The following is a 16000-nucleotide window of genomic DNA, read 5'->3' as shown; positions in this document are numbered from 1 at the left end:
ACAGAAGCCAATAGGATAAAATGAGCTCCAGAGAGAGAGAGAGGAAGCAGCCATTTTGTATTTATTAGAATTGGTATAATATATCTCTCTAAGCCTATTCAGCACAGTGGGCAAGCGTTATGCAATTTGCATTATTACAACACATTACACATTTTAACACCTTCCTGCCCAGCCTATATAAGATTGATGGCCGTGCGGGTGTCCCTCGGGCTCTTAAGGGCTCATGAGCACAGGACATTTTTTACAGTCTGCTGTTAGGGGCCTCTGACTACTTCTAGACACCCCTCCATGTTAGCCAATGTGTCCATGCACACAAACGTTCAGAGGCTTTGAAGGCATAAGCGTTTAGGGGCGAAAGAATAAAACGACAGCCTGTGCGTCCAGGAGCAGAGGCTGTTGAGCTGTAAAAAAGAAAAACGCAGCTAAAACTAAGCTTGCTGTAAAACGCAGTTAAAGCTTGCTGTAACAAGCGATTAGCCACGTTTGGTGTTTTTAGGCGCCTTTACATTATAAGGAGTGTTTTTACTGAAAAAACACTAGCGCCAAAACATTTTTAATGCTGCTTTTTCCTGGCAGCAGTGCTTTTTTTTTTTTTTTTTTGATGTCCTGTGTGCATGAGGCCTTACCACATGATCAGCTGTGTCACTGATCACATGTCAACAAGTTCCGGTTTATTGACTAGTGATCGCTCCGGCATTGAACGGAGCAATCGTGTGGTAAAGGGCCACTGTCATTGGCCATTTTACATCGATCCGTGATGTACCAGGTCCTAGAGGACCTGGGAGCGCGTGGCAAGCCTGATTCTGGAAGGACAACATTGTACGCCCCCTCCAAGAATAAGCCGACTGCGCTGTAGACGTCATTCAGCTATGGCCTGGTTGGCAAGTGCACTCAAAATTGGCCTAGGCAGGAAGGGGATGAAAGTGCCCTGTATTGAATTGGTTAAAGTGATTGTAAAGCATTTTTAATAAAACAAACATGTTATACTTGCCTGCTCTGGGCAATGGCTTTACACAGAGGAGCCCTGAGCCTCCTTTTCTGGGATCCCCTGCCAGTGCTGCTGCTATCAATCTGCCCTGTGAGGGTGGAGAGAGCCGCTGCTCTCATACACAGCACTGGCTCAGGTAAGGGGAGAATCCTGTAACAGAAGGTGTCCTTCTTTTTTTTTTTTTTTTTATAACCTTCATTCATACAAAACACAGGGCCCTGCAGTCACTATATCTGGTCTGCTTTACTGCATATACAGACAGATTTTACTGAAGTGGGTTTAGTACCGCTGCAAGTTAAAAACCTTTAAGCTTTAGAACCACTAACTTTTTTTTCCATTTTTTATTTTTTTAACTTTATCAGATTTCCACAAAATCGACTTTATGCACCGCAGTTAGTGGTTGCAATGTGCTGAGTAAATATATCCTGTCCTGTTCCCTTTTTTTTTAAATAGATACCAACACAGCAAGTTGATTGAACTCAGCAAAAGGACAATAGTCAAATTGCATGGTCTCTGCGTTGGGATGCAAAAGCAGCCCAGAGCATATGATATAAACTTTCCTTGTTTGGAATTGGAGATGCAAATTAAGTGTCACGCTAACATCGGGACAAGATGGTATACTGTATGCAATGATTTAGACGCATACTTTGACTACACTTTGGAATTGCTTTTAAAGAAAAGTAAACTTCCTCTGCTGACATTTACCATGTACCGTTTAGGAGATATTTACATTACATGCAGCCAGAAACATCACTGGCGTATGCGCTCTGAAGAAATGGCCACCTGTGCTGTTCCTTCCAAGCCCTGTGCTGTGAACAGTGGCTCCTGCGCGCATGCGCGGGAGTGATGTCATCGCGGCTCTGGCCAGTCTGCAAAGCCGGAAGCACGATGGGTGAAGATGCGGCGCTGGAACAGCTTAGTTTTTAAGGTAAGTTTTACATAATGTGCACTGAATGAGATGCGCACATTAATTATTTTTTTTTTTTTCTTGGTGTTTGAAACGGCTAGTAATGAAACAACAACAAGCAGGTATAGACAAAGTTAATGTGTCCACTTAATATGCACTAATCTGGGTTTCCATTGTTTGGTTAAAGGTTGTCCTGCAAAGAGGAATTTCTGTGACACCAGCGTTTGTCAGAATGGAGGTACCTGTGTTAACAAATGGAACACCTACTACTGCGACTGTCCTTTACATTTTGGAGGGAAAAACTGTGAGCAAGGTAGGTCACAATGCATTAGTAACTGATGCTTAATATAAGTAGACTTAATTAATTAATGATTTATTATGGAGCGGAACTGCATGAAACTTCATCTTGTTTTTCATACTGCGTCACAAAATCTGTTTGTCTTGCTCATCGAGACAATCTAAAAGTTCCAAGTTTTACATTTTTATAAGAAATGTATTGTTTTTGAGCAATGTGTGTTCATTATTAGTAAGGGAAGTAAAGTGAGATGAAGCTCACCTGGAGTGATCGGCGGAATTCATTTTGGTTTGTGTAGAGAAACTTGAAAACCTGATGAAATTTTATTTGATTCATATTGTAAATATTTATAACACGAAGCATTTTGTGGTTTGTGCTTTGCTGTGAGATAGCAATGTTTGTTTTAGTTTTATTGAGTTGGCAATTTTTAGTATGCTTTAGCTAATTACTGCATGTAATAATAAAACGTTTTTTCAGTTGCACTCCGAGCTGTAATAAAATCTAGTTTGAAAAGGATGCCAATAAAATTATACTTGCCTTTTCAGTTATGCCGTTTCCACAACGTTTTCAAGGAGATGGGATTGTTCTATGGACTGATATAGAAATCACGGTATCTGTGCCATGGTTTATCGGGCTGATGTTCAGAACCCGTCAAACAAGTGGCACGTTGATGCAGGTTAATGCCGGGTCTTCATCTAGGATTAATATCCAGGTAAGGATCTAGATTTTTCCATGTATCTACAGTAGTGTACTTGGCAATACTTCAATAAATAATGCGTCAGCAAAGAAATCCACATCCAGCTCTGGGCACAGGAACAACTTTGGCTTTACCATTAATACAAGAAGATTACTTTCTGCTTTTTTGCATGTGGTTCTAGGTCACTGTCTTAACATAATGATTTTTATACTTATAAAGATTAAGAAGCCACCAACGAATATAAACTATAAAAATTGTTCTGTTCATAACAAAACATTTGTGGCTATAATAAAGTAAATTTCTGTAGTAGTAATGTTTTTTTTTTTTTGAAGACCTTCTTATTTATTGAAAAAAATACATATGTAAACCTCAATAAACATAAAAGGAAAACATTATCATTGTAAAGTTCTTTACAAGTCACAGTTTAACATGTTTGAACAGCCATCAAACCTGAAGTTTGTACTTTAACAGGTATGAACCTGAAGTGTATTTTTTGGGGGGTACAGTTTCAGTCCTATGATTTACTTGTTATAAAGTATATCCCGTGTCCTGCTAATTGCTCCTTAGTGTAGAAATCTTTTCTTCATTGAAGCCAGGTCAGCTTCAGAGTGCTGAATTTCCAGTGCTGCCTGGGTTAACTGCCTCGGGTCTAACATTGAAGTACATTGAAAAAGTCCCAACAATGGCTGCCGTCCCCTTTGTCCTCTTCTCCATTTACATCCCTCCTTGCATTCCACCTATTCACCCATTCACAGAACATGTTGCATCCTGTAAAAACTATGCACAGTGTTGTGAATGGAGGAGAGGACAGAAAGGAGCTGCAGTGTAATTCAGTGTTAGACCAGAGCCAGTTAACCCATGCAGCACTGGAAATTGAGTGCTGTGAAGTAAGCACGCAGTTAGCAGGGCATAAGAATACACCTCCTTAGAGTAAGTTCAAACAATTTGTCAGCTTTAAAGCGTTACTAAACCCAGGACCCTGCTATCACTATATCCCGTCTCCCACAGTGCACAGAACATGGAAATGCAAAAAGTATAAACTTCTAAATACCCTTTCTCATTATCAATATACTGTATAGCAGTCTTGTGACTTCTATCAGTTCCTGGCCGAGTACTGGAAAAGCTTGTAGGAGGAGTTTTCATTCTCCCCTGACTGTCCTATGAGGCTGCATGACCCCTTACCCTATGTCTGGGCAGAGCTGATTGGCTGTACTGATCACATGCACCCTCCCAAAAAAAAAACACTCTAGCATGACAGACCAAACTGAGCATGTGCAGAGTACCTCCTAGGGATCTGTACTATCAGCAGATTGGATACAGAAGGGAATGATCAGAGAAGACCGGATCAAACAGCCTTTACATAATACACAGGACTAACCCCTCAGGTTCCCCAGCGAGTATAACATGCATGCTTTACTGAATATCCAAAAATATAGCTGTTGATAGGTTAGTGATGGTGTTTCAGGATAAAACTTGTTTAGTAACACTTTAATTGCTTATAATCAATAAGTATGCAGTAAGCTCAGAAAGCAGTTATTGGATTAGGAAGTGTCGCACTAAAACCTCTCCAGGGTTAGAAAGCCAAATGTATTTTTATATAGATTTCACAAAATATATTGAGCAGCTCAACATTTTTACACACTTCTCAACAGCAATACTAAAATATCCACATGTGTAAAAGGGTTTTACTTTTTAGCAGCAGTCCTTTTTATAAGTAACAATTTAGTAAAAACATGTTATGCGGCTATGTCTGACCATGTTGCTATTAAAGAGCTAAATCTGCACAAAGCAGAGAGCATTGTGGCCACACACAGGTAAGCATGTGTGAGCTGGTGTTAGTATGAGGCTCTGCTAATGCCTGAGTTGGTGAAACTGGACATTATAGAGTTGGAGGAACTTGGACGGGTTTGCTGCTCATCCTGTGTGTTGTACAGAAACCCTGTAATGGAAGGAAAGCAGCATTCAAAGGTCTTCTCAAAAAAGTAACTTGCCTATGTGTGTTCCTCGTAACATTCTCTCTGATGTATTAATCTTTTTACAGTCTGCAGTAAAATAAAAGCTCCAATATTGATACCGGAGGATCACCCCTTCCTTGACACCAGCTTTAATCCCAAAAATAAACCTTAGTTAACCACTTTAGCCTCGAAAGGATTTAATCCCTTAATGACCAGGCCTTTTTTTGCGATGAGGCACTGCGTAGCTTTAAGACCCCTTTCACACTGGAGCGGTGGGTGCCTCAGCAGTAAAGCGCTGCTTTTTTTAGCGGCGCTTTACCCTTAATTTTGCATCGCTATTCGGCTGCTAGCGAGGTGCGTTTAACCCCCGCTAGTGGCCGAAAAAGGGTTAAAACCACCCGGTATAGCTGCGGTACCCATTAATTTCAATGGGCAGAAGCAGTGGAGGAGCGGTATACACACTGCTCCTTCGCCCCCCCCCCCCCCCCCAAAGATGCTGCTAGCAGGACTTTTTTTTAGGGTCCTGCCAGGACACCGCTCCAGTGTGAAAGCCCTCGGGTGTGGGGAGTGACTTTTTTAGGGCGCTTTGCAGGCGTTTTATTTAGCGTTATAGCGCCTGCAAATCGCCTTGTGTGAAAGGGGTCTTAATTACAATTACGCAGTCATGCAACGCTGTACACAAACATGTCCTTTTTAATCCCACAAATAGAGCTTTCTTTTGGTGTTTTTTGATCACCTCTGCGGTTTGAATTTGTTGCGCTATAAACAAAAAAAGACAGACAATTTTGATAAAAAAAAAGATATATATATATATATAGATATAGATTTTTTGCTTTTAATAAATATCCAAAAAAAAGAAGAATTTCTTCATCAGTTTAGGCCAATATGTATTCTTCTACATACATTGGTAGATATTGATAGTTTGTGCAAAAGTTATAGCGTCTGCAAAATAGGGGATATATTTATGCCATTTTTATATATATACGTGGCGGTGATCAGCGATTTTTAGTGGGATTGCGATGGACAGAGCGGACACTTTTGACACTTTTTTGGGACCAGTGACATTATTACAGTGATCAGAGCTAAAAATAGCCACTGATCACTGTATAAATGCCATTGGCAGGGAAGGAGTTAACACTAGGGGACAATCAAGGGGTTAATTGTTCTCTTGGGAGGTGTTTCTAACTGTAGGGGGAGTGTACGGACTAGAGGAGGAGAGAGATCACTAGGAAAATACATGATCTCTTTCTACTCCCCTGTCAGAATGAGGATCTGTCAATGTAAACAAAGCCTGTTCTGGCTCTCTGTGGGGCGATCGTGGGTGGACAGTGAACATTGCGACCTCCGGCCACACACATCTGCTCTGGCAATGCGCCTGCTATAGCTGTTAAAGGGACCGACGTACAGTTAGGGAGATTTGCGCAGCCGAGACAACCTGCCGCAGTGTAACTGTGGCGGCTGGTCGGCAAGCGTTTAAAGTCCATTATAAAAATATGTAATCAGTTTTGTAAAAAGATTATATAATGTCTAGTGTGTCTCCTTTTGTAACATTATAAAACGGTTATACAATTTCCATTGAGTCTCCTTTTGTAACTTTGTTGAAAATACCTTGTTTGAAGCGCCACTGGGCGCTCACGTGATCTGCCGGAGCTCTTCCCCGCTCCAAACACTCCCGAGGGAACGACTGAGATCAGCGTTGAAGTCGGCTCCGCTCCGAGCAATGCAGAGCAAGAGGCCGCTTATGTCAGTCGAAAGGAGAGGAGAAGATCTCCGAGGGGTCGAGCGGCGCTTTAAATAAGTTATTTTCGACAATAATGTTACAAATGGAGACAATGGAAATAGAAGAATGGCGGCACATTCCAGAAGTAAAACCAAAATAACTTATTGAAAGTCTATAAAATCAAGTGAACATGACAAACATTGATCCAAAAAAGGTGCTCAGTGGACGCATTTGTAAGTGATGAGTAAGCGCGTCTGTGTGAAACCCGTCCACTGAGCACTTTTTTTGGATTGACGTTTGTCATGTTCGCTTGATTTTTATGGATTTTCAATAAATTCTTTTGATTTTAGTTGTCATTCTTGTCATTCTTTTGTCATTGTCATTCTTTTTTGTTGCCATTGGATTTCCCTCACTACGGACCAGGCGGGCACCTGAATCTCTTCAGATCCTCACAGGTGGCTTTGAGCGGTGTGCTCCCAGCTCTTTCTCTCTACAAAAGGAAACACACTGGACATTATGTAATCTTTTTACAAAACTGATTATATATATATATATATATATATATATATATATATATATATATATATATATATATATATATATATATATATATATATATGTATGTATGTATGTATGTATATATATATATATATATATATATATATATATATATATATATATAATATTTTTTACAAGGACTTTACTAGGGCCTATTTTCGTGGTAGGGCTTATATTGCAGCCCTCCCTGACAATCACGCTAGGTATTTTCGAGGTAGGGCTTATTTTTGGGGAAACACAGTAGTGTCCCCATTGGAAGATTTTCCTTCTATTACTTTTCTGGGGACAACCCAGAATTTGGGATTTTCTTTTACTGTGACTTTCAATATTGTAAACAGGACAATAGAGGGCAGAGATGGCAATAAAAACTGACAAGCGTTGTACACTCTGCACTGTATCCCAAAAAAATAATTTAAAAAAAGTCTTGCCTTTACTTTATACTTTAAGCTAAACTTTGTACTAAACAGAAATTTACTCCCATATATTTTTTTTTAAATAGGTGGTAAACAATTACATTCAGTTTGAAGTGTACAGTGGTGTTAGCCATATAGCTAGTATGAAAATCAATCAGACCAGAGTCACGGATGGCGAATGGCATCACCTTCTCATAGAACTGAAAAGCTCCAAGGATGGAAAGGACATTAAGTATCTGGCCATTATGTATCTGGACTATGGAATTTATCAGGTAAAAAATAAACAATACAAATGTAGTTTGTGTGTGTGTTTGTGTGTGTGTGTATATATATGTGTGTGTGTGTGTGTATATATAATATACGGTAAACACCAAAGCTCACAAATAGCTTGGAAATACTTTTGGGAAACATAATTGCTCTTGCTGTCTCAACAGAACTCTGTGGAAATTGGTAATGATCTGCCAGGACTGAAACTGAAAACCATCTTTGTTGGTGGTTTATCGGAATCTGAGGGTCTCATAACGCAAGGATTTTATGGCTGTATGAAGGTGAGTCTAATACAGAGGATAAGTTACTGTTGGCCCAAGGCATTATTTATTACATGGTTCACTTTTATATATGTGATTACTAACTAGTAGTTCTTAAATTCCATTATATAAAATATTTAATCAAGAATGTTTCATTTTTGATCTTTTTCATAACGGTTCTGCTTTATTCTCAAATTAACACAATTGCTCTTTTATTGCATACATTTGCATTGCATGTTGTATAGCTAAATACCAAATTTCCACACAGTTTAGTACTACTACATAAATCGGTTGTACAGGGATTTTTTGTCATTATGGGGCTTATTTGTCATAAATATGCATTTTAAAGTTCGTATATACATGTGGAAAAAATGGATGAGTGTAATGACATGTTTTTGGCCAGGAAATAAGGAACATGGTTAATATTGGCTTACTAAAACTGAGTTGCTTGTTTTGTTGAACCCTACAAGTCTTTTGTAATTTAGGAGTGTATAGATTGCACTTATATGACAGTAACACTTGTGTTTGTTCATGTTACCTGGCAGTCCTGTGAGAAAAGGTAAGGGTGGAATGACCCTCATGTGTTCTTTGTTTATGCCGTCTACATATCATTCTGTAACAGAAATGGGAATGTCATTCATCTTTCACTTGCATAACTACACCTCCAATTTGTAAACAGTGTTATGAACAAAAGTCTGCCTTATTCCCATGCTATTAATGCTAGAACAATTGTGAGACTGTAGTTGGCGTTTGTATTTCTTCAGCTTTCTCCTTTTGCTTCACTGACTTGTCACATTTTGCTTTGTTACGAAGAGCTTTAAACAGTAAGTCAAAGAACAATAGCGGCCCACATCAACTAATAAGCAGTCATCTTCTGTTGTCTCTCACAAAGTTATTGCTTTGGGTAACTACACTTTATTGCTCTCTGATTTTGTTATTAAATCCTACAAATAACCCTCAATTATTAGTATTGATGAATAATGTTGTCCATATCTCAGATATGATATAGAATTGGCCTCTAGAAAAATATACATGTAGTGTAAAGTTAATTAAAAGTACCATCATCCAGAAATCAGAATTAAATAAGGAATGGATTTTGGACCAAAAACCAGACAAAAAAAGGGGGGGGGGGGGGGTTAGGGCAGTTGAACTATTGCGGTACGATAAACAGTTATAACAATTGCAAGTGTAAAGGAGAGTATCAATTTTATTAACACAAAGACAAAAAAATATACAGACAAGAATACAAATTAAAATAGTGACGATCCATGCGTATCACCACAGTAGTCAACCCCTGAGGGGGGGAAGGTCACAATGGGAATAGGGGTCACTAAGGGAGTCTCTACTAGTTTCGCGGCCATTGCCGCTTCGTCAGGAGAACAATCTGCAATGAATTAACAAACAGTCAATGAATAAACAATCGACAGGCATAGAGATACAGTCAAGCCTGACATAATGATATAGTATATGGGGAGGGGGGACAATGGTTGAGCTGCTTACCTAAGACCCCCACAGTCCACGGGAGCAGGAGTTACCAGGTGAGGTCTCCTGTGGCAACCAGGGGGGGGGGGGACATGTGTGTGGATGGACTTAGTATCTGGGTGAGATAAGCAAAGGTAAGATATATAAGGTAGCCGTAGACATTGTATGGCAAATTGAAATTCAAGGGAAGGTGCACAAATTGGTGACGAATCAATGAAGGGTGTGAGATGGTGAGGATGGTGGAAGTGCTCGGTGAAAGGAATTGGAAAGAAGGGGGGGGGGGAGGGAAGTAAGGAGGGAGAAAGGGATGGGGGGGAGGGGGGAAAAGCGGGGGAACATGGAAGTGGCAGTGAGTGGAAAAAAAAGGGCAGTTAGACTTTGGGAAACAATATGTTAACCAAAGGGTCCTTGTTCCTCCAATTATATTAAACATGCATACTTGCATCTTATTTCTGAGCTGCTGGAGCTGCCCTCCCCACAAAGGAAATAGTAGACCCATTCAGCCCCCAACTCTGCCAAGAACGTCTACTAAATTTATAGATATCCTATAGGTTGCCCAGTTATTGTCAGAACATGTTAAATTCTCTTGGAGATAAAACCAAACCAAAATATATTATTACTAATGTCTTATCAACATTTATCTGATCCTAGCTCCTAAACAAAGGAAGGATTTTTACTCTGCCCAAGTCTTCAGGTGTTGGCTGCTGCTCCATTATACTATAGAGAGCACTGATTCCATCCTCCGATACATGCTTGTGGATTGGACCACACTAGAGGGAGGTGTTGGTGTTTTCTGGGGCAGCTTCTACTATAAAAAAAAAAAAATGCTTTCCTTTTCACAATTGTTCTGTGGCACTTAGGTGAAGTTAAAGATCTAGTGAAAAACACTTCTTCTCTAGCTATTTTATTATTAAAATGACAAGATAGGTGCCATATGCTAAAACAGGCAGGCTTTTGCACTGGTTTGCTGTATGTTCTGTTTTTGTGAGTTGTTATAAAACATCACTGGTTATATCCACCGTTGGAACTCTTCACTCATTTGAGCCATAAAATTCATGTTTCTCCATTATGTTATAATCGGGGGAAAAATTTACCTTGTCATGCTATGCTCACACAAATAACTGGTATCATTCAATGCCATCAGGGAGTAAGAATGGGAGAAACCTCAACCAACATAGCAACCCTAAACATGAATAAAGCAAGTGTCTTCAATGTGGAAAGTGGCTGCGATGTAGATAATCCCTGTGATTCTAATCCATGTCCATACCACAGTGATTGCAGTGATGAGTGGAACACCTTTTCTTGTAATTGTGAACCAGGTAAGTGTTCATTATACTTTATTATTTACAAAGATTCCATTTCCTGCTGGGTTTGGGGGGGGGGGTAGTTTAATTTTTGTTTTACACTGGAGCAGCTGTGTCTCTAGGCCCTTGGGCCAGATGTGACCCTTTGCTAGCTATTTATCTGGCCCTTGAGACACTAATTCCTCCCACTGATATCAGCAGTGGGCACTATTCCTTCCACTGACACCAACAAGGGCCCCTATTGCTCCCACTAATACCAATGATCGGGCCCTTTTCCTCCTCTAATACCAATGATCGGGCACTATTTCACAGCCTACTGTCCACAGGCGTTGGCTATTTGTATTTATTTTTTACTTCCGCTGACCACCAAACCTGAGGCGTTGTTTACTCCCACTGACTCTGGACATTTTAAGTTCCCACTGGCCACGGTCCTTTTTTTTGGGACTTTAAATGAGGCTGCAGACATGGTGTGGGTATTAGGGAGGTACATATTTATTAAGCGTACAGAAACCACATGGAGGAAACAATCATTTGGTATAAATGTCATTTCATATTGCAAGTGCAAAAATAAGCAGAGAGGGTATAGCAGTGCATAACCTGACACCAACCAATGGTCTGAATTGATCGATGGGTACAATATAAACATTAGCATATGTACAGATGTTGCCATGAGCAGCATAAGCGAGAAATATAAAAGTAGTTAAAACAAGTAAAACCATCAAAAATTATGTTGTAGTGTTCATCAATATCAATGATATGCTAGGGACATATATCCGCATCTCTCGTGCCCGACGCGTTTCGTGTCCATGACACTCATCAGGGGCTGATGCAAGGGATATCTATGGAGTAAATGGTATAAAGTATAATTATTGGGTCTGATAGTAATCAAAAATAAATAACAATAATAATAAAAGATGGAACAAGGAGGTCCATCTTAAGTACTTACATAGAAACTGGGAGGTAAGTGTGGTAAGTATGTAGTAGAGGCCACGGTCCGGCCCCCCTGAATTCTGTAAATTGGCCCTTTGTTGAGAAAGTTGTGAGACCCTGCGCCAGGCATAGGATCTGTCATTGTCAACCTCTTTTAAAGTAATTTTCTAAAACTATAAGTAGGGATGCACCGATACATATCGGCCGAAAACGTCTGTTTTGGCGACATGCCGAAACAGCTTAAAAATTGCCGATATGGGCATTGGGTAAAAATGATGGCCGCTGGGCTGTCACGGCTCCATCCTCTGCCTATGGCGAGTGTCACTGCCAAAGTGTCCCTCCTGAGTCCTCCTGACTCGGCTATTCAAAAATGGTGCCGGGTGGCACCATTACGTATCTGTGCATGCGCCGCCCAGCCGAGCAGATACAATCTTTTTAGGTGGGTAGCATAGTGATTGCTGTGCTTCTGTTCTACAATGCTTAATTGTTCATCATTTAAAAAAATTTAGACCCTAAAAGGTAATTTTTACAGTTGACTGCTAAAATTACATAATGTAAAAAAAAAATCAGAACGTTTAGTAGCTGTCGCTGACTGCTATTTTTATGTCTTTTGATCACATTTTTATGAAAAGATGTCTGAAACAAAACCGGGCTATACAGTATAATGGGCATGACATGTACACAATATATAGCCTCTACTTTTAGGACCTAAAAACATGTGACATTAATATGTTTTGTTGTTCGGGTTATTTTGAAAGCTGTCAGTGTTTGATGTGGCATCAGCCCAGTAGCGCATGTAACTAAATCTTCTTTCCGCCAGGCTTCTTTGGAAGAGACTGCGTTGATGTGTGCAGCTTGAACCCTTGTGAGCATGTTTCTACTTGTGCTAGAAAGCCAAGCTCTTCTCATGGATACACTTGTGAATGTGGAGCAAGCTACTATGGACAATACTGCGAGAATAAGTACGGAGGTCATATTTAACAACTGTTGAGCTCTGAAAAGATTTCTTGCTGTCATGACTTATGACAAATGATCATTTTGACTTATTTTACATTTTACAGTCAATTGTGTTTAATAAGACTTTAAAAAAAAAAAATCTTCAGAGACAGATTGGGTAATTAAAGTGAATCTTCACACATTATTTAGTATAAATGCCTTAATGAACTGCATGACCATCTACAAGATACTTTCTATTACGTTTTTATTAATTCGTGTAAGGACAGAGAGACACCCAGACCATAAAAATCCAAAAACGGGATACTTTTGGTTACCTATTTATAAGTAATAGAAGTGTACCAATTCTAAGAGGAAAGGGAAATAAAAAAAAAAAGGAGAGGTCTGTGAGCTTGATCGGTAAATAAGTATATATATTTATAAGTGATCACAGAATCTTTGTTCTAAGCTGCATAAGGGGCTTGGAGATCAGGGGGTAGAGAAACAGCAGGACACTGTTCTTCCCAGTAAGTGACTGTGGAGGGCAGGGGTGGGGGTGGGGTTGACGTGTCAGCACGGGTCTGATCATTGGAGGACAGATAGGCTGTTCTCCCAGCACAGTCAGAAAACTGACCATGCTCAGATGGATGTGCTCTCATGCCAAGCGTGGTCCCTTTCCAATCGGAAAGCAGGGGATTGGCAGGATCGCCAGGTATTTCACACATGTGAAGCAGTGCAAAGAGGACAGGATACTGCTTAACACAAGTACGTGGTACATATATCGCGAATATGAAATAATGGGGTAACATATTCTTTATCATTAAAGAGTATCTAATGCCAATTGAGTGCCTTCTGTGCCCCTGCTAGGTAGCTGCTTTCCACCTAGTGTCTTGGCGACCACTGTCGCTGGGACCAAGATGAAAAGAGGGAAATTCTCCAAGTTCCAGTACCTACTGTTAGAAGGTATTTACCTTGCTTTGGAATCCTTTATTCTCATTTCCAGTTCTGTCTGCAGAATGGGATGACAGGACAAAGAAAAGAAACTTGCCTTAACATATGCTTTAACTTTTGGCAGCCACGTGGCCAATAATGGCTCAGTAGATTTTTTTTTCAAAAAGGCAGAATTGCAGGGGCAGGTTGTAATTATTGAAGTAAGAACTTCCGGTTTTAAATGGGTTATCATTTTGGCGAAGCAAAGGCACAAGGTTTGGTCAGTTAGAATTTTGAATTGTGAATTTTGGAGTCTTTTTTTTTTACTTGAGCACATTTAATGCTTAATTATTTTTTCTTTTCAGAGTGGATTTGCCCTGTCCTAGAGGCTGGTGGGGCAATCCAATTTGTGGACCCTGTAACTGTGATGTAAGCAAAGGCTTTGATCCGGACTGCAATAAGACAAATGGAGACTGTCGCTGTAAAGTAAGTCGTTGGTCATGTTATGTATGGTGTATGTATTCAAAAATGTAACCTTAAAATGCTTGCTGCATCAGTGGAATGTTTAATTTATTTTAAAAATGTGTATATAAAAACATATATGGCTATGTTATACATTAGATTTTTTTTATAACCTCATGTGATAAGCAATGGTGTGAAGTCATGAATCAACATTCATCAATTATTTAAAGGCTTGCTAATGGCTAATAGCTGAACTCCCATGAGTTATATACATGTATTGTTCCTTGGGTGAGTGAGACACATATGATGCAGAAGTAAGACCCCATACACACTGTTAGATTTTCTGCAGATTTTTGTCTTCTGATTTACCAAAACCATATAATATGAAGTCAAACCTTAGGAATTTCAATTTGTATTTAATCAAGCAGGCCTTTGCACTACATGGTTTTGGTAAAATTGAAGACAAACATCTGCAGAAAATCTAATGGTGTGTATGGGGCTTTATACTAAAATACTACTTTAAATCAAAATTCATAGGAGTGTTCAAAACCACATAAATTAAATGTATAAAGGAGTATTTGGCCCTGAATCAACATATGATCTAATATTTATCTATATTACACCTACATGTCTGTGCACATGCTTTGAACTGAAAATGCTTATTATTCATCAAAATATTTAAAGAAATAATGAAACCCGAAACCAAAAATGTAATACACCAATCCCTTAGACGTGATGGCTGCATTCGTTTTCCTTTTTTAGGCTTTTTCCCCCTCTGCCTTCACCTGGTGATCTGGCCAGTAACGCATCTCCTGTATTAGAGTGCCCCCCCCCTCTACTCTGGATGAAGGAGTACAGGGGCACATTTGGACTACAGCTTTGTCAGTCTAGGGCAGTGGTTCTCAACCTGTCTAGTGCCGTGACCCCTTGATAAAATGTCCCAAGTTGTGGGGACCCCTAACGGTAAAATTATTTTCCTATCGTGGGTTTTTGGCACCCAAGGCAAGACAAGTAATTTGCGCCCCTAACCCACAGACATTTAGCGCTCCCTGAGTCCCTTCCACTCGTACAATATTAAAACCCCTTATGGTACATTTTAGGATGTACCACTCTTTCTCTTTGTTCTCCTTTCTTTCCCTTTTATCTCTCTTCATCCTAATTTCTTGTTTGTTATCCCCATCCCTCTCTAGACCTCTTTCTTGTTTTTCCTTTTATTCTTTCTCTCCCGTTTTCTTTGTTTCTCCCCCTCTTTTCCTCTTTCTTCCATGTATTCTCTATTTGTATTCCTTCTCTTACTCCCTGGTGGGGGAGTATGGGATCAGTGGCAGTGCTAGCGGGGAGTATGGGATCAGTGGCAGTGCTGGCGGGGAGTCGGGATCAGTGGCAGTGCTGGCGGGAGTATGGGATCAGTGGCAGTGCTGGCGGGAGTATGGGATCAGTGGCAGTGCTAGCGGGGAGTATGGGATCAGTGGCAGTGCTAGCGGGGAGTATGGGATCAGTGGCAGTGCTGGCGGGGAGTTGGGATCAGTGGCAGTGCTGGCGGGGAGTTGGGATCAGTGGCAGTGCTGGCGGGGAGTTGGGATCAGTGGCAGTGCTGGCGAGGAGTATGGGATCAGTGGCAGTGCTGGCGGGGAGTTGGGATCAGCCAATTTAGGTGCTCTTGATCAAGGTCATCTGCTGATCTGAGAACTGTAGTGGGGACTTTTAAAGGCAACTCTAATCACAGGTAGTGTTACTCACTGTGTCTCTGACTTTGTGATTTCTCGTAGCAGTGCCCCTCCCACTTGACATTCCTCGCCAGTCAGCTGACCTCTTGTCCCTGCCCCCCAGCTATGCCGTGAACTGAATGGGCGGCTGTGAAGAGGCTGAGTGGGTGGCCGCAGGCTTTAGGAACAGCCA

General features: G+C 40.4%; 1 protein-coding gene across 8 annotated transcripts in view; it reads left to right on the top strand.

Moving 5' to 3' along the window:
* CELSR1 (cadherin EGF LAG seven-pass G-type receptor 1) overlaps window positions 1-16000 on the top strand; it is a 219262-nt gene that overhangs the window by 151910 nt on the left and 51352 nt on the right. For all 8 annotated transcript variants that reach the window (XM_040343639.1, XM_040343636.1, XM_040343634.1 and 5 more), the window contains exons 8-14: window positions 2083-2208; window positions 2736-2902; window positions 7620-7805; window positions 7968-8081; window positions 10687-10861; window positions 12597-12738; window positions 14005-14125. In XM_040343639.1, the coding sequence (XP_040199573.1) occupies window positions 2083-2208; window positions 2736-2902; window positions 7620-7805; window positions 7968-8081; window positions 10687-10861; window positions 12597-12738; window positions 14005-14125 (1031 nt within the window). The remainder of the gene's footprint in view (window positions 1-2082; window positions 2209-2735; window positions 2903-7619; window positions 7806-7967; window positions 8082-10686; window positions 10862-12596; window positions 12739-14004; window positions 14126-16000) is intronic.

This window comes from Rana temporaria, chromosome 3, assembly GCF_905171775.1.
Source record: "Rana temporaria chromosome 3, aRanTem1.1, whole genome shotgun sequence".
Taxonomy (NCBI): Eukaryota; Metazoa; Chordata; class Amphibia; order Anura; family Ranidae; genus Rana; species Rana temporaria.
This window is presented reverse-complemented; position numbering and strand designations above follow the sequence as displayed.